The 24,866-nt window shown below is 37.2% G+C and overlaps 1 protein-coding gene across 6 annotated transcripts in view; it reads left to right on the top strand.

The window, feature by feature from the left end:
* Positions 1-24,866, top strand: part of USP45 (ubiquitin specific peptidase 45) — a 103,388-nt gene that overhangs the window by 28,873 nt on the left and 49,649 nt on the right. For all 6 annotated transcript variants that reach the window (XM_073336844.2, XM_073336845.2, XM_073336846.2 and 3 more), the window contains exons 6-8: positions 7,993-8,141; positions 9,899-9,994; positions 17,249-17,379. In XM_073336844.2, the coding sequence (XP_073192945.2) occupies positions 7,993-8,141; positions 9,899-9,994; positions 17,249-17,379 (376 nt within the window). The remainder of the gene's footprint in view (positions 1-7,992; positions 8,142-9,898; positions 9,995-17,248; positions 17,380-24,866) is intronic.

The raw sequence follows: 24,866 nt of genomic DNA, 5'->3' as shown, positions 1-24,866 counted from the left end.
AAAGAATGCTTGCAGCTGTGTGGTTTTCGCATCTGATCCTATGGTTTGCTGTACCCAGCAATGTCTTTATTATTTTAAGTCTTTTTGGTTAAGAGGTCATGTTGGGCACAAGATGGAAGAATAAAGCAAGACTGCTTTCTAGGGAGTACCACCCAGAAATTTGTTTTGTAGAAAAGGTTAGCAGGCCATGATGGTTTTCCCAGGAAGGCAGGTGCAGTATTGTCAGGATGGCACACTTGTGAACTTCACAGGAACATAATGCACATGTACTACATAGGAACCATGCTGAGATGCTACTCTTTGAGTGTCTGTTTTCTGGGGAAGAAATTATTTTGCAATCTTGAAAATTGTTATGTATATTTGCCCTAATAGAAGTGGAGAGATATACATGTTTGAAGATTGATTTTTTAAAAAAAAAAGTTTAAGTTAAATCTGTCACAGATTGGTCCCAGGGTGGTTTTTAAAGAGAGAGGAGGAGAAAGAGCTAGTATTAGTTCTCCGGCTTTGCCGTTACAACCCTTGCTGGGGAGGCCAAGTAGTGGAATGGGTTTTTGCTGTTTTAAGTTCAGCTGTGCTGCTCTGCTGAAGCAGCTGACAATAGGTGAAAACTGGGAACTTGATCTGTATTTTCATAGATATAATTGATATAGTACAGTTTCTGTAATAGCTAGAAGAGTAATAAGTTTCTAAGACTGATAATTTGTGTGAAATTTTATCAGGGAAAATAGGTATTCTGAAATAATTACCCCACTCCACATTTGTGGGTGGATATTTATGAGTTGACCATGTTTTACACTGAATTAAAAATTGTAACTTTTTCTGAACTAATTTGTAGTACATATAATTCAAAATGTAAGGAGCCAGATTAACCAGTTGTATTGATTTAGGGCAGGCGTGGCCAAACCGCGGCTCGTGAGCCACATGCAGCTCTTTTACAATTAAAGTGTAGCTCACGAAGCCCCCACCACTCCCCCCTCCCGCATTCTCTGCCTACCAGACAGAGGGAGGGAGCTTGGGCTTCTGCCCTGCAGCAGGGTGGTAGGGAGAGGGGCCCCTGCCCTGCAGGGAGGGAGGTCTCGGGGCTTTAACCCCATGTGGGGGGAGGGCAGGCCTCGGGGCTTCAATAGGTGCGTGCCATGGCAGGCGCTGCCCCGCGGGCCAGGTTGCGAGTGTCTTGCAGCTCTCGAACTTCTGAAGATTATTGTATGCGGCTCGGAGGGCCAATAAGTTTGGCCACCCCTGATTTAGGGGTTGCCTACCCTGCTCTGTCAGAGCATGCTAGAGAGGGCTGATTTGTAAACTTGTCTAACCTGTTGCACGGTAATTGTCCTGTTTAGATCTTGCTGGCACACTCTGAAAGGTACCTAAGCCAGGCATCCTTTTAGAGAATGCCTGCAGGATATACACCAGGCAGTCAGAGCACTTTACAAATCCCACCCTCCTAGTGTGCTTTGCTGAAGCTGTATAGACAAGCCCTTATGTTTAGAAACAAAATTAACAAGCAAAGTAATCCTAAATGTGCCCCTTATCAAAATAAGAGAGGATATGCTTCCAAAAAAAAGTTCCTCTGTTGTTGGCCTGAAATTCAGTTTGACAAATGCAGACCTTTCCTCGAGAAATGCTGTTAATTAAGAAAACAGATTACTTTTGGGGAAAAAAAATGAGATGACAACTCAGTGACAAATTGTTCTTTCCTAGTGCTGCTATAACAAAATAATTGGCCTCAGTGAAGAATTATTTTGATTTTTCTCTCTCTCTCTCAAGGCTTTCCCCCTCATCTATTTAGTAGTGAACAAAAGTACAAATAGTTTGAAAGTAGAAACTCAAAATTAGTGATTGAATAGCTGCACAATTGTGCAAGAACCAGACATAATTTTCAGTTTATTATATTATGGCAGATGCATAGAAATAAAACTTGTAGTTTGCTTTCTCTAATTCTGGCATTATTTTAGCACTGAAAGAAAAAATTAGGCTTTTAAAACATAAAATTAGCAGCCATTTAAGAAGAGAACACTTCTTTTTTCTAAGGGTTAGGTTTTCATGATTGTACAATTTTGAGAAAACTAGTTTTATTTCCTTTTTTTAAAAATAAAAAAGGAGCGCTAGGCGATTTAGTAGCATTTCATAATACAACATGATGAGAATTTACTAAAAAAGAAAGTAAATCTATTAACCTTGTTTTTTCCATGAAGGCCTTCAGCTGAAGTACCAGAGATCTACTCAATAGAAAAGGCTTGTCCTTGGAATAAGGGTGCATATTCCTGGAACTCTCATTTTTAATTTTTTTAAAAAGTTGCATTGAAAAAATAAACAAAGATGCTTTAATCCCCTAGCTGAAGGAAAAATTGATTGTCATTTATGTTTTTGTTTGTATACCATCTGTGTCCCCAGATACATTTCTGTTTGAGCAAAAATATTTCTGAAGCATGCACACACTGCACATATTTGAAATACAATCAAAATAAATTGATACAAACCTACAATAAGTCTTTAGAGTTTCTTGTGCCGGTCAGAGTTGGCGTTGTTCTTTAAACTTCGGACTGGTAATTATTAACCCAGTGCATAGTCTGAATTGAGGAGTTTTTGCTGACAAGATTTATTGCGAACCTGTTAAATGTTACAATGAATTGTAACGAGAAACTAAATTTAAAATCTCCAATTTTTATGAATTATGTATTTTTAGTTACTTTGGGCTGAGTCCTTAACCCCTTCACCTTCCAAACTTCTATTGACTTCAGTGAGTGTTCTGCAAATGGAGGAATCTCAGGATCAGCCCCTTTATTTGTAAGCACTACTAAATTAGCTAGACAACTCTCTCTACCTTTTCTCCTACCCTTCCTAAGAGCCAGTTTCTTCAAGGTGCTGCACACTCATAGCTCTCATTGATAGCAGTGCTCAGCCCCTTGCAGGTCCAAGTTCTAAGACTGTAGGAACTCCCACAAACAGTGCAATAGCAATGGGTGTGGAATAGTGAACCCAGTCCAAAGAGGTGGCAAAATCAGGACTTAGACCTGGAGTAGATGAGTCCTGATATTTCTAAAGTAAAACAAAAATAAAAAAGTACAAGAAAACCCAACTCACGCTCTGCATCCTCCTTTGTTTTATTCTGTTTCTTTTTACCATACAAACACTTTTTATCCCCATTTGCAAATCACCTTTAATGCTGAAACACTTTTCTTAACATACTACATCCTTAAGTAAATCCCCCAGTGCCAAAGCAACATAACACAAAGACTGTTGTCCCAATTCAGAGAAGAGACCTTTTTGGGTTTTTTTAAAGGTCTGAAAATACTTTATATGATGCACATAATATACTGTATAAAAGAAGAAAATTCAGTTTACTTCACTTTTAACTTAATTTTTTTCTTAATATGAATTTGTACTTAGTAACTTTTGCCTTTAAAGATCTGAATTTAGAATTTCATATATATTTTAGCACCTGGCTAAATACAGTTTAATTGACATTGGCTAAATGTGTTCCCATTAAGCCAAATATATGATGATTTTGCCCAGACTAAGTAGCAGTCATTACAGTTCAATATTGTTAGACTAAATCAGTTCCATAGGCAATCTCCTGATTAAGCTCATTCTGTTCAAATGGATTGCACTGTGTGATGCACATTATTATTGATCATAGGACTAAAGCCAAGGAACTGGAAGCAAGATGGGGATAACTCTGCTAGGATACCTGTCTTTAAAAAGAAAATCTCTGTTTGTAAGCAGTTTATGCTCACAGAGGCGGATGATTAGTTTACAATGTGTTTTATGACTTTTTGAAATATCTCCCCCACATACAAATCTAACAGAATGGATGTATTGGGTCACAAGATAATTAATTTTAAACTAAAGTATTGTATAACAGAATTAGGAACATATATTTAACTATTCTATTTACATTTATTTTGCATTCAGGGAAATGCATTATTTCTCATTTGGTGAGCTGGGAATTGGAACTTTTATTATTTGTATTGCAGTTGTGTTTAGTAGTCCCAGTCAGTTTAAAAAAAAAACAAAAAAAACCTTTTGGCCCAGCTACAATGGCTACTTGATGCCCACTGCAATTTTTTTTATGTAAGATACATTTTTGTGAAGTGTTTTAAGTCCCATGTAAATGTATTACCGTATTCTGTTCAAAATCTCTATTTACACCATCACTAATTTTTATACTGTTTCCTGTAGTTTGAAAGTCAGTATGAATAGTTTTACATACAGCTTCTCTTTATCATAACTCCTTCATAATTTTGCTTCTTGGGAGTTGGTCTGGTTTGATAGAAGGAATATATTTTTTTCTTTTAATCCTTGAAACTGTGCATCTCTACTGGTATGTGCTTGTAGTAGCATACAGCTTCTTTGATAGAAGAGTGTAACTTTTTTTTTTATAGAGCCTTTGTTGTGTCTGTATTGGCTTGAAAAGTCACATTCCATTCCTAAAAGAGGAATGATGAAATATTTGAATATGCACCACACTGAATCAAAAAGAGTCTATAAACATGTTTTTGTACACAAGCACTGTCCATTTTTTTTAAAGTTTAGGCTCTAGCATGCTTTTAGCCTTGGGTTATTTTTCAGTACAGCCCTGAAATTTAAGTGTGTAGAACGGTTAACAATCAGCAATTGCAGTTATTACCACTGTCACTTATTAAGTTGGCTGGAGGCTGGCTGACCAGCTCTACGCATGCCAACCAAACATATTCAGCCTTACCAGACCAAGGCTCAACTGCCATGTACCACTGAATTTAGGGCTTTCCAGTATGGAATCAATAGATGCTGTACCTTTTGAATTAGAGATCCCGTAGATGTATAAATGTGCTTACAAGTCACTATACAAAATGAACTAGTTAAGCAATAATGTCTGTATTGGGACCAGTTTACAGCTGTCTGTTTAGACTTTTTCCAGACAAAAATACCTATTCTTCTTAGAAAACGTCATTTGGGAAAATCTATTAAAGATGGGGGGGGGAAAGGTAATATTTAAAATCTCTTTGGAGGAAAGAAGGTTCCTAGGAATCACTAATAAAATGTATACATCTTTTATTTATTTAGTTGTATGTTTTTATCTTTATAAGTTTTTTTTTTATCTTGCTAACGTGACAGTCAGATCTAGAACTCTGGTTTACTGTGTTTTGTAATTACATGAGCATTCAGGTCTAGTAACAAAAATGGTCATCCTTGTTTTTTTCTCTTGAATTATTTACATGTGAGACTTAGCAAATGGAACCTTGCTACTTGTGTGAAGCTGCCATTTAACCATGAAGTGAAATGTTTTTATTGAGTTTGCCCTGCAGATATGGTCTGCTGTGGCAGTGCTGTCCATATTTGGTGGCTGTGCAAGGAGAGCCAGGTGGTGCTGCAAAGCATAGCACAGTGAAGCGTAGACAGATCTAGGTTTGACATTTGTCATCCTGTATTGCTGAAGGGAAGAGAAAAATCTGCTTTTCCATATGCTTATGCTTTAATTTTTGCCCGCAGTTTTGTCCAGATGGCCTTGTGAACATTGTTTACTTTAAGACGCTGTCCCAGATGTTTTTGAATGCCGATGGATAAATGCAACAACTGTGGTATACCAATACACAAATTATTTACACAATCTTGGCTTTTTTTGTTTAACCATCAATTTTCTCCACATACAGAACTGCTTTAGTGTGTGTGATGGGGAGAGGGGAGTGATTTTTATTTATTTTCCAATGCTGAACAGTACCTTCAGGTGGCAGAAATTTGGAGATTTTTCCCTTCTCCCCCGAAAAGCTCACACTTTTCTTGCCTTAGGACTTTTATGTGATGGTGCTGTTGCAAGACACTGTAGCATACAGCTTGTGAGCATGTCAATGAAAGGGTATTACTGCATGTATCCTAGTTTGTGGGAGCCTGTTTAAATTGTGAAGGGTTCCCAAGCTGTTTGTCATTTGCTATGTTCAAAAGTATTCTGTCTATGTTTTCAAAGAGAATTTACTCTCTTGCTGTGTCCCTGTATTGTCTTCAGTTTCCACACCAGTGGAATAGAGAATATTTTAAGCTGCATAGACTGTATCATTGAGAGCATTTAAAAAAAAAAAAAAAAAAAAAAAAGAAAAGAAAAAAGTTAAATGGCAAGCGCCTCTAACTGCATTTTGACGAACTCATACATAACTTGAAAAATAATTATGCCTTGGTATCCTTAAAGGGTGCATGCAAATTGCATCAAAGGTTTGTTGTCAGCCACAATGGATATTTTTAAATCACATTTACTTTTTTTCTGAATTTAATTATATTTTTCCATATTCTAAGCAAGTAATTACCTAGGAGTCTACATAAAATAACCTTTTGGTATGAGCATTTCATTAACGTAAATAGGCCTGTTAGTTATTTCTCAAGAACACTTTAATGAGACTTCACTGTGTAACTCATTAGAACAAATGTATGAATTCATATGTCACGATGTAGATTGCAGCATTACAGTGCTTGGCATCCATTAAGTCCATAACTCGTTTACATTGACATGCATTGTTAATCAATACTTAAAACATTGTAGATGTCAGTAATGTTCATATTTAGTAGAGGAATCATGGCAATATGCAAGTTGCTAGTGCATCTGATGAAGTGAGCTGTAGCTCACGAAAGCTTATGCTCTAATAAATTGGTTAGTCTCTAAGGTGCCACAAGTACTCCTTTTCTTTTTGCGAATACAGACTAACACGGCTGTTACTCTGAAACCAGGCTAAATAGTGTATCTCAAGTCTTTATATTACCTCTAGGCTACAAGTTAATGACTGCCTAACTTCACTGCCCCTTGTCTATTTAAGTAATAAGGCAAATAGGAAAATACAAGGAAACTAGTGGTCGCATGTTCTATTATGGTTTATTAAATCTGTTTTTTGTTAAATTTTAAACAAATAACAGTATCTTACGCAGCCAAGTGTAGCTTAACAGATCCTGTGCCAGTGACAAGGGGCAGGAGAAGTAAATGTGTCACCTGGGAAAACAGATGACAGTTCGTATCCAGCTGTTGAATGGATTATACAAGCCAAATTGAACAAAGAACAGTAATTGAGAGAGATTCACTGTACTCAGGTGGGAGCTTTTGCACACCTCCCTTCAATAGCACCTAAAAGCAAAGTAATAACTACTGCCTGGTCTTTCTAGTATGTGTATGATATACATAAATCTGTTCTTAGTGACTAAAAGGGCATGCTGCAAGACTCCTCTTTTTGTGTGGATGGTAGAAGAGGGTGGAGCCTGATGGGGGTGTGTGAGGTGTTTTTGTTTTTGTTTTCTTTGTCTTTTTATGGTGGATAGAAGTTTGGTGGGAAAAGTATCACCCATTGAGTTATGTTGATGGTAGAGTTTGTCTGGGAGATTTACTGCTGATTTTATTTTTGTTGTATTGTTATTTTAAAAAAAGTCAAAAGTACCCACAGTAGCAAAGATTTTATATATTATATATTGCAATAAATAAATAAATCAGTGGAAAGAGTAAACTGAGAAAAACAGGGGAAAAGTGAGATCCCGTTTCTGCAAACACTTAAATGCACATGCTAGCTTTAATTAAGCACTAAAGGCAATGGAACTTCTGCTTCTGCTTTAAGTGAACCATGTGTTTAAAGGTTTCAGGATTAGGGCCTGTATCAGTACTTTTTTTGTGGGTGTAGGGCCCCATTGTGGTAGGCATGGTGCATTCCTATAGTAAAAAGACACATCCTGCCCTAAAGAACTCATGATCGGTATAGTGTTAGGCTATTATTTTTGGTAAGTAGACATCTCAGCAATTGAATATAATATTCCATAACAGACATATTTAACAATCTTGTATTGGGTACTGGAACTAGTTTTTACAGAAAAGCTAGCTTGTTTGCAACCTTTTCTTGTTTTTTCTCTAATAACTTTAAATCCAACTGTTCAATCAAGCAAAGTGGTATCACTTTTAGGTAAAGAGAATCAGTATTTCATACAAAATATCTGAATAATAAATATCTTATCTTTTGGTCACTTAATGTTAATCTATAGTTTTATTTATAGGTTCATCATCAAAAATTATACAACTTCACGAAGAAAATAGTGAAGGAAGTGAAATATTGAAAGGAAAAAGTTCTGCAAATGGCGCGTCAGTTCCAGTTAAGGGAATAAATAATTTAGGAAATACATGTTTTTTTAATGCTGTCATGCAGGTAAGATGCAAAAATGACATCAGATTTCCTTGTTGTTAGCATTTTAGAAATATTTCATTTAATCATTACAAATGTGAATTTTATAAAGGATTTTTGTATGTTATCACTTTAATTATTGCTTTTTCGATATTTCATTTCAGTAGCTTTTTTCTCCTTCCTCACCTCCCCCCCCCCCCCCCCAAAGTATTTCCTTCAATAACAAACCCTATGTCAGCAATGCTTTACAAATGAATGAAACAGAAGAAAATGTCAGGTGCTACACATAATGTTTGTGTGGGGGTTGTAGCAATTCAGTTGCAATTCAGTGTGTGATCTTTGCAGTTCCGTATTAGGTAGCCATGAGTAATGCACTGAACTTGTCCTACCTGAGGGAGTGAAAAGGGTGTTTTACTCATGAGTGAGGATATTGAGCACCTAGGCATTGTCTACAGATAAGAATTGTATTGCTTTAACTGTAACCTCTCCCCTCTCAGCACGAATACGCGTATACCGGTATAAAAGTACTTACAGTAGTTGCTATAGTTTCTTTCCGAATGGAAAGAGCTATACTGCATAAGCTATACTGGCATAAGCGCTTTTATACCAATTTAATTGCATCCATGCTAGGGTTGTACTGGAATAACTAAGGGTTTGGCTACACTACAGAGACTACGCTGGCATCGCTATCATGACATAGCTATGCTGGCATAACCTATAGAGTAGATGCTGCCTATATCAGTGGAGGGGCTTTTGTGTCAGTGTGGGAACTCTACCTCCCTGAACGATGGTAGCTATGTTGACAGACACGTTCTTCTGTCGACACAGCTGTGTCTCCATTGGGGGTTAAGTCAGCATAGCTATGTTGATCAAGGGTGTCCGTCCCGTCCCCCCCCCCAAACCGTCACTGATATAGCTATGTTTACCTAACGTTTATGTGTAGACCAGGCCTAATTCATTTTGAAAAACAGTACACCTCTATTGGAAATAGTTATACCAGTACAAAATCTATGTGTAGAATAGTCACATTAACCCAACACTGTTTCTCTGACTATATTTCTAATAAAGGTCAGGTATGTTGAATTATTAATCACTTTTTCACAATTTTTTTATATATAATATATATTCAGGGTTGTGACCATGCTGTGTGTTTCATAAAAGCTGTTACCCCTAAGTCTCAGTGCCTTCTGAAGCATATGTCAACACTACAGAGACTATACTGGCATAGCTATGGTGCTACAGCTACAGAAGGGGGTTTTCCCGTCAATATAGGAACACCTCCTCTGAATAACAGTAGCTACATCAACAGACGCATTCTTCCATCAGCGTAGCTGTGTCTACGCTGGGGGTTAGGTTGGCATAGCTATGTTGGTCAGCGGTATGGATTTTACACTGCCCGACTGATTTTTCTATGTTAACCTAACTTTTAAGTGTAGTCCAGCATTAGACAAACAGGAAAACTCAGTTAAAAATAATAAATCATTTGTTCTACAATTAAAATAATAAACAAACCAGACACAGAGACAGTGTTATTGCTGTTCCAACTACTTCTGTTACCTTTATTTGGAGACCTACCAACAATGACTACATCTTTTATAACAGTGAGACCTATTTCCTATAGGAGATACTTTTTTCCTGGGGCCTGATTCAATACCCACTGAAGTTTTTCCATTAAATATACTTTTGTACATTGTGCCAACACTTAGGATTTGTGACTGAAGAAGTTATGTTCTAGTTAAGAGATCAGTGTGTCTAACTTTTTTTTTTTTTGTCTCTTTAAGAATCTGGCACAGACTCACATGTTAAATGAACTAATGTATGAGATGAAGGAAAAGGGAATAAAGTTAAAAATCAGTCAAGCTGAAGATGCGCAATTGGTAGGTGTGTAGTAAGAGATCTGGTTTATGTGAAATGTGCAATGGGAGAAACCCAGGTCAGAATAATGTGTCTCTAAATGATAAAGTAGGCTGAGAGTAGTTAATGATGATCACACCCTTGGCCTGCAATTTCTTTTGTCTTTTAGTTCTCAGTTAGTCTATAATACATGTGACTTCACTTATTTTTAGAGTTAATGTTGTAAAATCAACATTGAAAGAGGAAGGATGCTCACACTCTGCTGAACTAAAGCAGGAACATAACTGAATGCAAATAATGCCTGACCTGAAGAAGGAGTGAAAGAAAGAAGTGTGATGTAGTAGATTTTTTTCAGTTCCCGTTAAATCTGGTTTTTAACATGCACAGTACAAGAAACAGTATGTTTGTGCTTCATTAAATGTGTAAAAAATTTCATTCTGATCTACCCCCAGCCCTTTGTGTAAAATTTGCAAAATTTACAAAACACTGAATAGCCAGAGCACTAAACCAGTATAAGGGACCCCACTACTCAGGGCATCCCCCAAGTCAAAAATCAAACTCCTGTTCCTCAAGCTGCTGAGGTTTTTATTGGGCTGCTGTTCCTGGACCTTTTTTAGGGTCTCCCATCTTTCATAGGCTCTGGTTAGTGGATATCTAATAAATTTGACACCCCTTTCTCTCCATCCATCTGCTGCATGCACTATCTGGCTATGGCACAGAGAAGAAACATTCTCTTGTTCCCTATACCACCCCAGCAGCCTCCTAGTTGGTGGGAGAAGGGTGAGGTTGGTGTTGGGACTCTGTTCTACCATACACATCGCTTCTCTGCTTTGGAACACTCCTACTCCATTGCCTGCCTCTGCTGCTCCTCATTGCTTTTTGAAACACAGTGTGACATTTAACGGGATTCTTGTCACTTTCACTGCTGCTATCAGGATTCTGAACAGCAGCAGTGAATATCGATAGCTTACCTCTGAGCACCAACAGCGTCTCTAAAGTTTTCTGCCTGCAGCATTGTACTGGTTTAAACTTAGTTCATGCTTCACATGATACCTATGCAACCGTAAGGGTTAGAAATGTAATTTATTTTTAATGAAAGATTGTATTCTCAAGATTGCACGATCTGAGGAGTAGGGACTGTCCTCTGCTCTGTTTATGCGGTATCTGGAGCCTTTGAGCACTACAGTAACAATAATAATATAGAAGCTGATGGCTTCCTACTTGCGTTTTCAAGCTCCCATTCTTCTTGTTTATTATTGTTATAAAAATAAGAATACCATATGCATTTATGCATCATAAAGCTTATCTTTTAGAGAGACATCCTCTCTAGTAATTCAACGAGAGGTTTCAGTCTGTATGTTGCAGATTGTAATGGTCCCTTTTAGCCTTAACATCTATGAACTCCAAGGGCTAAGGAAACAGAATGCTGGCGAGCACTGTTTTGAAACAGGCTGCAGAGGAAGCTATGTATCTCTCTTACCCACTAAGTTAAGGTGCAGATGGTGGTAGTTTGGGAATAAGAGTAAAACAGATTTAAGAGCACAAGTGTGTGATGTAAACTTTCACTTGAGTTATATATACCAAGTACTGTAGTTCATGCAAGAAATAGGCCTTTTATCATATATGCTTGACATCAATGCAGTCATTGCATTGATTGCTTGTGGAAAATAAGAAGAGGAAAACCCTGCACATGGTATATTATAGATCTTGAGAAGACTTATGATCACGTTCTGAGAGAATTCATCAGGTAGTATATGAGAATGAAACAGCTATCTGAAGACTATATCAGACTCATTCAGGATATGTATGAGAGTACTGTTAGGCCATGTAGAGAAACTGAATAGTTTCTAGTAAAAGTCAGAATCATGAAACTTTGGCACTAAGCCCCTTGTTCACATTGGTGCTCAGTGCACTTACAGAAAGTATCAAGAGAGTGGCACCTTGGTGAATGCTTTTTACAGATGATGTAGCGCTCATGGGGAAAAGCAAAGAGGAAGATTTAGAATGATGGAGGTGCATACTTGAAGAAATGGGGTGAAAATCAGCAGAAACAAAATCATAGAACTGGAAGGGACCTCGAGAGGTCATCTAGTCTAGTCTCCCGCAATCATGAGAACTAAGTATTATCTAGAGCATCCCTGATAGGTGTTTGTGTAACCGGCTCTTAAAAATATCCAGTGATGGAGATTCCACTACCTCCCTAGGCAGTTTATTCCAGTGCTTAAACACCCTGACAGGTAAGAAGTTTTTCCTAAAGTCCAGCCTAAACCTCCCTTGCTGCAATTTATGCCCATTGCTTCTTGTCCTATCCTTAGAGGTTAAGAACAACAGTTTTTCTCCCTTCTCCTTGTAACAGCCTTTTACGTACTTGAAAACTATTATCATATCCCCTCTCAGTCTTCTCTTTTCCAGACTAAACAAACCTTATTTTTTCAATCTTCTTTCATGGGTCATGTTTTCTAGATTTTTAATCATTTTTGTTGCTCTTCTCTGGACTTTCTATGATTTGTTCACATCTTTCCTGAAATGTCGTGCCCAGAACTGGACACAATACTCCAGTTGAGACCTAATCACTGTGGAGTAGAGCGGAAGAATTACTTGTGTCTTCCTTACAACACTTCTGCTAATACATCCCAGAATGATTGATATATATATTTTTGGCAACCGTGTTACACTGTTGACTCTCATTTAGCTTGTTGTCCACTATGACCCCCAGATTTCTTTCCACAGTACTGCTTCCTAGGCAGTCATTTCCCATTTTGTGTGTGTGCAACTGATTGGTTCTTCCTAAGTGGAGTGCTTTGCATTTGTCCGTATTGAATTTCATCCTATTTACTACAGATCATTTCTCCAGTTTGTCCAGATCATTTTGAGTTATAATCCTGTCCTCCAAAGCACTTGCAACCCCTCCCAGCTTGGTATTGTCTGCAGATTTTATAAGTGTACTTTCTGTGCCATTATCTAAATCATTGATGAAGATATTGAACAGAACCGGACCCCAAACTGATCCCTGCGGTATCCCACTTGTTATGCCCTTCCAGCATGACTGTGAACCACTGATAACTACTCTCTGGGAACAGTTTTCCAACCAGTTATGCACCCACCTTATAGTAGCTCCATCTAGGTTGCATTTCACTGTTGGTTTTTTTTTTGAATGAGACGGTCATGTGAGACAGTATCCAAAGCTTTGCTAAAGTCAAGAGATACCACATTTACCACTTCCCCCCCATCTGTAAGGCTTGTTACCCTGTAAAACAAGGATATGAGTTAGATTTGACATGATTTGTTCTTGAGAAATCCATGTTGACTTACTTGTCACCTTATTATCTTCTAGATGTTTGCAAATTAATTGCTTAATTAATTGCTCCATTTTCTTTCTGGGTACAAAAGTTAAGATGGCTGGTCTGTAATTCCCAGGATTGTCCTTATTTCCCTTTTTGTAGCCTGGCACTACATTTGCCCTTTTCCAGTCTTCTGGAATCTCTCCCGTCTTCCATGACTTTTCAAAGATAATTGCTAATGGCTCGGATATCTCCTCAGTCAACTCCCTTGAGTATTCTAGGATGCATTTCATTAGGCACTGGTGACTTGAAGACATCTAACTTGTCTAAGTAATTTTTAACTTGTTCTTTCCCTATTTTAGCCTTTGATCCTACCTCATTTTCACTGGCATTCACTATGTTAGACGTCCAATCGCCACCAAACTTCTTGGTGGAAACTGAAACAAAGAAGTCATTAAGCACCTCTGCCATTTCCACATTTTCTGTTACTGTTCTGCCCCCCCTCCCCATTAAGTAACTGCCTATCCTGTCCTTGGTCTTCCCTTGCTTCTAATGTAATTGTAGAATGTTTTCTTGTTACCATTTATTTCTCTAGCTAGTTTGATTTGATTTTGTGCATTGGTCTTTCTAATTTTGTTCCTACGTACTTGTGTTATTTGTTTGTTTGTTCTCTGTAATTTGACCTAGTTTCCACTTTTTGTAGGACTCTCTCTCTTTCGATTTTTAGATCATTGAAGATGTATTGGCTAAGCCAGGGTGGTCTCTTGCTATACTTCCTATCTTTCCTACACAGTGGGATAGTTCGCTCTTCTGCCCTTAATAATGTCTCTTTGAAAAACTATCAACTGTTTTCAATTGTTTTTCCCCTTAGACTTGCTTCCCATGGGATCTTACTTACCAACTCCCTGAGTTTGCTAAAGTCTGCCTTCTTGAAATCCATTGTCTTTATTTTGCTGTTCTCTCTCCTACCATTCTTTAGAATCATAAACTCTGTCATTTCATGATCACTTTCACCCAAGCTGCCTTCCACTTTCAAATTCTCAACCAGTTCATCCCTATTAGTCAAAATCAAATCTAGAACAGCCTCTGACCTAGTAGCTTTCTCCACCTTCTGAAATAAAAAATTGTCTCCAATACATTCCAAGAACTTCTTGGATAATCTGTGCCCTGCTGTGTTATGTTTCCAACAGATGTCTAGGTAGCTGAAGTGCCCGCATCACTGCCAAGTCCTGTGCTTTGGATGATTTTGTTAGTTGTTTAAAAAATGCCTCATCGACCTCTTCTTCCTGGTTAGGTGTCTGTAGTAGACCCCTACCGTGACATCACCCTTGTTTTTTACCCCTTCTATCCTTACCCAGAGACTCTCAACAAGTCTGTCTCCTATTTCCATCTGAACCTCAGTCCAAGTGTATACATTTTTAATATACAAGGCAACACCACCTCCCTTTTTTCCCTGCCTGTTCTTCCTGAGTAAGACCATAAGAGTATATGGTCTATAGATTCTGTGATACCTTGCAAAAGATAACAAGACTGTAAGTCTGAAGGCCAGCCACTACCAAAGGTACAGAATTTAAGGACCTATATGCAATAATATAAGATAATGGTGAACTCAACAACATAAGAATGGCCATACTGGGTCAGACCAATGCTCCATCTAGCCCAGTATCCTGTTTTCTGACAGGGGCCAATGCTAGGTGCTTCAGAGGGAATGAATAGAACAGGGAAATTATTGAGTGATCCATCTCCTGTGATCCACTCCCAGCTTCTGGCGGTCAGAAGCTGGGGACACCCATCTTGGCTAATATTCATTGATGGACCTATCCTCCGTGAACTTATCTACTTCTTTTTTGAACCCAGATGTACTTTTGGCCTTCACAGCATCCCAAGGCTGTGAGTTCCACAGGTTGACTGTGTATTGTGTGAGGAAGTATTTCCTATTGTTTGTTTTAAACCTGCCTATTAATTTCATTGGGTTGATATTTCCATTCTTGTGTTACACGAAGGAGTAAATAACACTTCCTTATACGCTTTCTCCACACCATTCGTGATTTTATAGACCTCTATCATATCCCCCCTTAAATGTCTCTTTTCCAAGCTCAAAAGTCTGTCTTTTTAATCTCTCTTCATATGGAAGCTGTTTTATACCTTTAATAATTTTTGTTTCCCGTCTCTGTGTCTTTTTCCATTCTAATATATCTCTTTTTGAGATGGGGCAACCAGAATTGCATGCAGTATTCAAGGTGTGGGTGTACCATGGATTTATATAGTGGCATTATGATCTTTACTGTGTTATTATCTATCCCTTTCCTAATGATTCCTAACATTGTTAGCTTTTTTTGGCTGCCACTGTACATTGAACAGTTGTTTTCAGAGAATTATCCACAGTGACTCCAAGCACTTTTTCTTGAGCGGTAACAGCTAATTTAGAGCTCATCATTTTGTATGTATAGCTGGGATGATGCTTTCCAATGTGCATTACTTTGCATTTATTTATGCATTTATTAACTTATAAGAACAGAAAAGGCATCTAAATGGAGAGAAGTGAGCAGAGTGATCTGTGATAGGAAAATGTCTGTCAAATTGAAAACTAAGATCTACAAGATGGTAATTATGCCTGTACTTTTGTATGGGTCTGACTGCTAGGCCCTGAGGAAGAGACAGGCGCATATCTTGAATATAGCGGAAATGAAAATGTTAAGATGGATTCTTGGAGTTACAAGGATGAACCATGTTTGGAACAAACAAATTAGGGAAAGTGTAAAGATGATACCTATTATAGGAAAGTGGAGGGAATCCAGCCCTAGATGGTTTCGACTTGTGAAAAGACTGAAAGAATGCATAGGAAACCGGGTGTTAAACTTCTAAGTGGAGGGCCAAAGAAGGGTTGGAAGACCCCAACTAGATGGATGGATGTCATACAAAAGTATTTGATTAGCTGAGGCGTTTCTGAGGAACTGTTTCAAGACAGACTGGAATGGAGAAGGAAGTCTCCAAGAGCTGACCTGATAAAGATGGGACTAAGACTAAAAGAAGACTCATATATGCTTGACAGCTAGCTTTGGCAAAAATGGGGAGGGGCCCGTTATAGCCAACTCTGTTGTTCCAGAAGTCTAAAATAAAGGAAATCATTGTTAATTTAATAAGAAAGATCTAGTTAATTGTACTGCTACCAAATAATTCATCCATCTGTTACAGTAGTGTGTTTGGTGGGTGGTCATATAATTTTAGATTACTTCCCTTCCTCCTTAATTGCTATTGCTTTGCAAATAGGAGATAGAAGGTGAAGAAAAATTACAAAATCTGATGTCTAATAAAATACTATAGCATGAGAATGTACAAAACCCAGGGAAGAGAAATAAGAGCTGAGCCATACTGTTTGCTTCCTTTGATTTCATCTTGGTGTGGTTTCTTACTCAAGCTTTGAATTTGGGAAGCTAGTCTTAGATGAAAGAAGTGAGAAATGTGCATAGGTGCTGTACTGACAACACCTGGGATTCTAAAGTAGCTGACAGGATTATTCCAGCATCACACACTCACCCTATAAATGCAATTGACATTAAAAAGATAAAAAATAAAATGGGACAGATCTAGACCTTCTGAACATTAATGAGGAATATGTGAAAACCATGCTAATAAATTCATTACTATATCTTCCACTAAGTGATATTAAATTTCACTTCAAGCTTCAGTTAGTGAGCCACTTCTCCCCCCCCCCCGCCAAAAAGAAAAAATTAATACTAGCCAACAATTTATATGTCAGTATGAAAAGCTGCTTGATTCTGAAGCTTTTTCTTTGACTAAGATTCAATCAGGATAAACTAAACTTCTGAAATTAATGTATAAACTACAAAGTATTGAGTTAAACTTTTTAAGCCTTACTGTCAGTTACATTGATCTTTAGTGTAAATGTATTAATTACAGAACAACTCTTGTGCATCAGTTATATCCGCTAATGGCATCCATGTTACTGATACATAATTCAACTTTATTCCAAAGGATCCTTTGGTGGTGAACCTCTCAAGCCCTGGACCATTGACTTCAGCCATGTTCTTGTTCCTTCACAGTATGAGGGAAACTGGCAAAGGCCCTCTTTCTCCCAAAGTTTTGTTCAGCCAGCTCTGTCAAAAGTAAGTGCAGACAATAGTTTTGTTTTTAACAGAAAGTTACAAAGGGTGCAATCTCCAGTTTTTAAAAAACATATTGATTAATGCGGTAGTATATTTTCCACTCAGTTTTAAATAAGTCAAGTGATGGGACTGTTGCTACTTGGGAGACACTTGGATGGTGGTATCCCTCATTTAGATGTATCGCTCATATTGAAGCCAATGGGAGTTGCATCTGCCTGTCTGATTTTGCCCCTTACAATCTAATAGATTTCACACTTTGGAGATTTTTCTAATATTCAGCACAATTTTCCTTTGTTTAATTTAATCCCATACATTCTAGTTAAACCTCTTTTGACCACTCTAAACAATTACTTTCCCTCTTTGATGATAAAACACTTAAAATATTTGTGTATAACTTGCACAAATTTAGTTGGCATTTATCCTTATACATTCAGTATTTTGGCTTGAACTCCAATTAACTGCAATGGGCTTTTTAAAGAACAGGTGGTGGGTAGAAGCTAAGGAAAAAGTTATTTAAAAAGATTTACTTTTCAGGCTTCTGGTCAGGTAATATAATAGCAATAAAATGCATGGATAGTGGCTACTCTAGGTCAAATGTGTATACATGTGTTTGTTTAAGCTTTAAAATGTGAATCCTGTGCGATGATGTTTTGCTTTGGCTTTGATCCAAAACTAAAAGGGCCTAGCAAGCAAGGACTTGAAGCACTATTGAGATGGCATATGGCTCCAGATTGAGAAGAATTTGCAAGCCCTAAAGAAATGCATGTTTCTTAGGGTGGAAAATGTTCACAGTGTTGCTTTATGGGTGTGTTTAATTGTGGCACAGACAAATTTATTTTTTAAAACACCTGTAGAAGTGCTATAACTGGATCAAATATTTAAAAGTTAAATATTTAAAGGACTACACTGTAAGTAAAATAATCTGTAGGTTATGATAGAGCAGTGTAGTGCAATACAGTTGCAATTCATGTTTTAAAAAAGTATGGAGTATTATAATGTGGTGTTAGTTTTATTTGTTGTGAAAGTATTGTACACCACTCAGTACCTTTGTGTGGGAACACCTATTATTATAGCAACAAGTTGTAATGAGCGCTCTACAGTTCTTGCTTGCACAGTGCACAAAAAAAGAACTCTGTGAAATCCTCCAGTACACCAAAGCTTTTTTTATTTTGATCAGAAACCAGCACTGGTATGAAATAGTTATGAGCTAAAAAAACCTCTTTTGGGTAGTGATATACAGGTGACCATGGTGAGTGGCTCACTTTGCCCTAAACTTCTAGTATCCTATACAGACACACGTAGCTTTTAAACTGAAGCAGGATTGACCAATACAGGTAAGCAGCCCTGCATTATTTTCCTGTATTCCCTCTCCCTCCCCCCCCCGCATTGCTTCACTCTCAAAGTTTGTCTGCAAAGGTTTGGGTATGCCTGGTGCACTTTTTATTGTACTAGATTTTCATTTGGTGTTTGTATTGTAGAAGAAAATATCAAATGCACATTTATTGGATTTGAGTAAAAACAACCATCTTGTGTATATAGCATTCTTTACCCTCTAAAAAGCATATGGGATATTTTCCCACTTTATAAAAACAAATGTGATATAATAATATAAAAATACAACACTCTTAAAAGAAATTTCTGAAGACAGATGAGGATTTTTTTTTTTTTTTTTTTTTTAAGCAAAGGGATTGGAAGGAAAGTTACTAAATATGGGGCCAACAACTGCTCTGTATATATCTGAAAGGTGAGAGGGGAAACAATAACATGCTTTTATAAAGTGGTGAGGGATGAAATAGAACATTTTGGAGGAAGCAAGTTTCATGCTATGGGGTCTGCCTCAGAAAAAATATGATCACCTGTAAACTTCAGACAAGATGGAGGTATTCTTAAATGACAGCTAGTGTGTGTATGTGCATACAGATAATGGATAATTCAAGGCTTGAAGCTGTGCAACACATCCAATAGTGTTAACATTTTTTTAAAACTAGCAGTACTGAATTTTAGATCAGGCCTGCACTTTACAGGGACTCTGGAAAAATGTTACCTTAATAATCTGATCAGCTTTTTGTTATTCAGAACTATCGCTGCTGACATTAGTAAAATCTTACTCTTATCACTGCTTTTTACACCTGTTGCTCTGTAGAACAAATGCAGCTCTGAGAGAGTTTCTGATTCTTTTCTGGCTCATGAGTCAGTACTAGAACTGTCAGCCAAGTCCCCATTAGCAGGAAATTATGTGTTCAGTTACACTTGTGCAACCCCACTGAAGTCAACAGACGGCTGTACAGGTATAACAGAGGGCAGCATTTGGCTTGCAGAATCCTTTGTTACTTTGGTGATGCATGAGCCAGAAACAAAACAGGCTGACATTCAGCAAACTCAGCTGAGTTTGCAAGTCTAGAACCTAGAAAAAAAAATCTTTATTTTATTTAAATGCTTCCACAAAAAAATTGTTCTGTTTTAGAAGTATAAACACTGAGTTCCACCCTGGCGTTTTTATAAACTCACTTCTCAGGGTAGCACTGCAATGATAAACTCAATTTACTACTTTATAAGCACCATGTAAAGAATGTAGAGTGGAATAATGTGATTGTGATGGCCCTAACCAGTGAGAATTTCTTGTTGCTGCACATTCTCAGTAAGCTGCGAAATAGACATCTAGCTACTTATGAGCCCGGCAAAAAGGGAATTGGAGTAATAGAGCCTTGTATCCACAAATATGTTGTATTGCTATTGTCTGGTCTTCACAGGTTAAATTCTAGATAAACTGGAATAAATTCTCCAACTAAAAAAAGTCTACTTTATTTTATTCAGATGAATGTACATTAATTTATTTAGTGTAATTCTGCAGTTCCTGCTCTAGAACAAAAGTGTCCTGTATTTTAGAAAACAGAACATCTATTTTGCAAACATAGAATAAGAGCTTAGTCTCCTACAGGCATTACTATTAAAGATAATCCTTTGCTTCATTAAAAGAATGAAATTTTGGTGAACAAGATCATAGTATTCCTAGTTAAAACTCATCAAAAAACACAGAAATTGCTTAATACAGTAAGCGATCATCGTTATAGAAGCTTGTGTTACAACAACAGTTCAGGCCCCTCTTCAAATTCTTATATTTTAGAAAGCCATTTTGAAAGCCATTTAAAACTGGGGTTGCCTGGGTATATCTATCTGACCACCAGGAGTGCTTTTTATATACCACACACACCTCAAATTATGTTAATAAAATAGTCTGAACAGTGCAGTCTTTTAGTTTTAGTAATCTGACTACTATCAGTTTAGTAGAGATTATTGTCCTAGGTCTACCTTAAAGATGATTCTTTGATCTCGTTGAGATATTGAACCTTCATCAGAGAGACATTTTAATAGTTAGCTAGGAAATTCTCTCATTCTATGACAACTTTCTATAGCTAGTGATTAAAATTATCTAGTAATATTGACTGAAAATGATGAAAAATAATCAAGGTAAAGGTCAGAAACTGTGATGTTGGCAAGATAAACTATTTGATTTCCGAGGTTTCGCTCCAATAAAAGGATAGCCACGCTGAATGAAAGGCACTCTTATTAAGCTAATAAATAAGAATGACTTGGGAGCGGTTTCTGTCTGTTGTATAACATTATGTTTAATTTCACTCTGCACAATAGGGCTTCACAACTTTAATGTCAATGGGCAGCAAAAATCCATGAAAAAAGTTAGTGGGCAGCAGTCAATATTAGACCACAATAATAAAAGAAGCTTAAATCACTGTATAAATTAAAGGCCTGGAATTACCTTTTTAAAGTTGGCTTGGAGGTTGTACAGTAGTGCATAAGAAAAGTACACCCCCATGTGTACCTTTTGTAAATCGGTATGGAGGCTTATTTCCCTCCTCCTTACTCCACTTGCTTCTTTAATGAAGATGATGAACATATGCCTCCTTTGGGCCCCATCTGGAAAAAAATCGTTAGAGATAAGTGTAGGGTGATCCTTTGGCTCAAAAGTGGAATATGCTTTCTTCAGAACATCAGCCCGTGCTTACCCAGGCACAAAGGAATTCATTCCAAACACTCAGACTCCACAAGATAACACATTGCTTTACCACTAGACTATGCTGGCTCCAAATGACCACACTTCTTTATTTTTTGCACTCTTTTGATTTACCATTTTAAAAAAAAATCCATTTAATTTATGGGCTGAGAAATATTGCAGGTTATTTTTTTTTAAATGGAATTATGTTTGAGGTTCTAATTATACCTTAATTTTGGTATAACTCTTAATTAGAACTAGAATCAGTTAATTCTGCCTGAAAAGGTCCCTAGTATGCTTTAGTATTTGGAATTTAGAACATTTTTAGTAATTTACATTTCAGAAATTAATATTAATTACATTTAATGAAATGTTAAAATATATCAAAGAGCCCTTATTCTTTGATAAATTTTACAGTATATTTAAAGGGAAGTTATGAAGCTAAAACAAAATGTTGAATTTTGCCCTTTTTTCTCCTTTACCATATATGAATGGGTCTTCAAGCTTTCTTTCTTTGAAAAGTTCTCCTTTTTTGTTTGTTTTTTACATTCTGAAATGTGAAAAATATCCAGTCCTCGCTTCCTCTCGGCTGGAAGTCCTTGGCAAGAGAAGGTCTGAATAGAAAGGGTTATTATTTGAGCTTAATCTCTCCCCTACCACAAAACTGAGATGAAGAGAAAGCTAAGCTCTCTCTTAGAGTAGGATTCAGCTAAAACTGTCAAGCAATCATTATCCCCTCTCTCTGTTTGATGGAGGTGGAGTTGCATTTAGAAAGCAAGTTTGACAACCCTGTGTGACATCATTCTGTAGGTCCTCCAAAATTATTATTAAGGACCTCCAACGAAGAAAAAGGAAAGCCCTGATATTTCTAAAAATACATAATCTGTAAAATATTTTTAATTATATACTTTTTTTGGCTCTACTGTTACTTTTAATAGAAAAAAATTAACCTACTAAAAATTTGCTCCCTGAGTCTGTTAGCAAAAATTTATAAAGAAGAAAATATCAGATTTTAATTAAGACCAGACATTTTGTTTGTAATGTCATAAGATATGTGACTACGTCAAATGGTGGTAGGCTTGTTTATTGAAGTCTACTTTAAAACAGTGGAAATGTAGCAATAGTGATTTGCCAAAGCTAATCAGTGGCCTACTAGTTAGTTCTAGATCAGATTGCCTGATTGGAGAATGGCTGGTTATAAACTGGAATCCAGATGTCAGCCTGCTTTATTTGGACCACAGTAACAGTATTTTGAAGCTAGTATTAACTGGCTGGTGCTCTGAAATACTAGTCAGCATACTAGAACGGAAAAAGAAGCTGTAATTGAAACTAACTTTAGTGTGAAGATGTGTTCTAAATTTATAGCCAATGTTGCTTGAAATAAAACAGGCTGAATTAACAAAAATGCAGTTTTTTGCTTTTACATAATTTTACCTCATTTATAAGAAATGTGTGTAACCAGACATTCTTCAACAGACTGAATCATCCACAAAATATTTTTTACTGGGGAAAAAACAAAAAACAAACCAACCCTAACCTAATCTGTTACGTATGGATTGCAGAATTGTTTTCAGAAGTTTTCTTTATTTTGAAATCTCTCTCACCCCCCATAACTGCAAATTAGAAAGAAGAGTAGATCTATTCATCTTTAATTTGGGAAAAGAAAGTGTGTTGAATTTGAAGTAGCTAAAATGTGAATGGTTTCAAGAAGGTAAAAGTCCAGATAACTTCTAGTGGGGGGAATAACAAGAAGAAGAAACACTACATTGAAAAAATACTCTGGGTTCGTGGTCTGGTGAACCCAGTGCATTCTCCTCTCAGGAAGTGAATGAAGAATTTATCAGCCACGGGAGGTATAGTCTTGTAGCTGTGTGGGATGAGATTACCTGTTAGTTCTTATATGGGTGCATATATAGGAGCATGAGGACTTGGAGTGCTTCAGCAAAGATTTTTAAATGTGATCTCCCCCTCCCAGCACTGGAGGTGAGTGTCTCAGTCCACAATTTGTTGATCTAGTAATGGATCTCTCTTCAGCAAGAGAAGTACACTGTGCCTACAGTGATTACCCTAACTGGATTTCACTTGACTAGTTGCTTGTGGGTTGCATGATGATTGTGAAGGTGAGAAGTTGTGGATGGGTCATCTGTTTGTCATGACCTCCAGAATGTAAATATACTTTACCATAGTGGTCACTTACAAACCATTGGAACAATTTACCAAGGATTCTTTATCACTGGTAACTTTAAAACAAGATAGGATATTTTTCTAAAAGATGTGCTCCAGGAATTATTTTGGCCTGTGTCATACAGGAGATCAGATTAGATGATCACATGGTTTCCAAGGCTAGCGGGGAACAATGAATATATGGTGAAATGGCAATTTTTAAGTCTAAGTAGGTGAAGTACTGAAGCTTTCCGCAACTCATGATAAATTTTCCTTATTCTTGATATGTTTGCATCTACCTGTTTGGCAGGAATAATACAAGTCTGCTACTTCTTTTACTAGAAAATATGCTGTACTCTAATACTGTTGTTTTCATGTGTGATGTACAGCTGGTTCCTCAAAAATAGATAATCTTCCCTAGTGTCGATATAGGTCATATGGGAAGTAGAGATCTGGATAAAATTGGTATTCATGTAATTTTTATGCTCTAGGAGAGTGTGTGATACATTCTTATCTGGGAGAATTAATAACACTATTAATGTAAGATGTGAGAGGCATTGCTATAATTAAACATCTGATGCTAGCAGCCCTTCTAGAGTTTGGTACTAGAGACTCAGTTTTCAAACGTGAATGCTCAGTTTTGCTTTTTTCATGCTCGTATAGGATGTGAGACACCAAAATACTTGCTTAGATGCCAAGTGCCACTTTAAATAGCCAAATACAGAGCTAGTTACCTTAACTGTTTGAAATAACACTTCTGAACTCTTGCTACTATCTAAGGCTAGAAGTGTTTAGTGAAAGAGAATTCAAGAGGTTAAGGGGAAAAGAAGAACAATAAGGGAGGAGTTGAGGGGGAGAAGAGTCAGGAATGCACAGGTGATGATGGAAACAGGACATGTAGAGAGGTGAAACAAAGAGCTGGTACCATTTACCAGTCCATGACAAGAAGCCCTGACTCTGAAAATAAAGCTAAATGTCATCCAGGAAGCAAGGAGTGAAAGGAACCGGAAGGGGAGGTGCAAATTGGCCAACTAAAGGTTTAAAAAAAATAATTGGGGCATGACTCCTTTGAAATTGTGAGCCCTGTCTCAAAGTTCTAGATGGATCATTGAATATCTTCACCCTTTTATGTATATTAAGTATATAAAGGGGTAATTTGTGATTGTTTATAATAAAACAATGTAAAACAATACTGTTAATTTGGGGGGAATGGTGGTGGTGGGTCAATCAGTTGAGGAAGTGTGGGGGGGGGGGTGGAGGGAGAAAGAAATGGATGATTCTTTCCATAGCAACTGTTTAGCGTCTGGTACTAATT

This window comes from Lepidochelys kempii, chromosome 3 (assembly GCF_965140285.1).
Source record: "Lepidochelys kempii isolate rLepKem1 chromosome 3, rLepKem1.hap1, whole genome shotgun sequence".
Classification (NCBI taxonomy): Eukaryota; Metazoa; Chordata; order Testudines; family Cheloniidae; genus Lepidochelys; species Lepidochelys kempii.
This window is presented reverse-complemented; position numbering and strand designations above follow the sequence as displayed.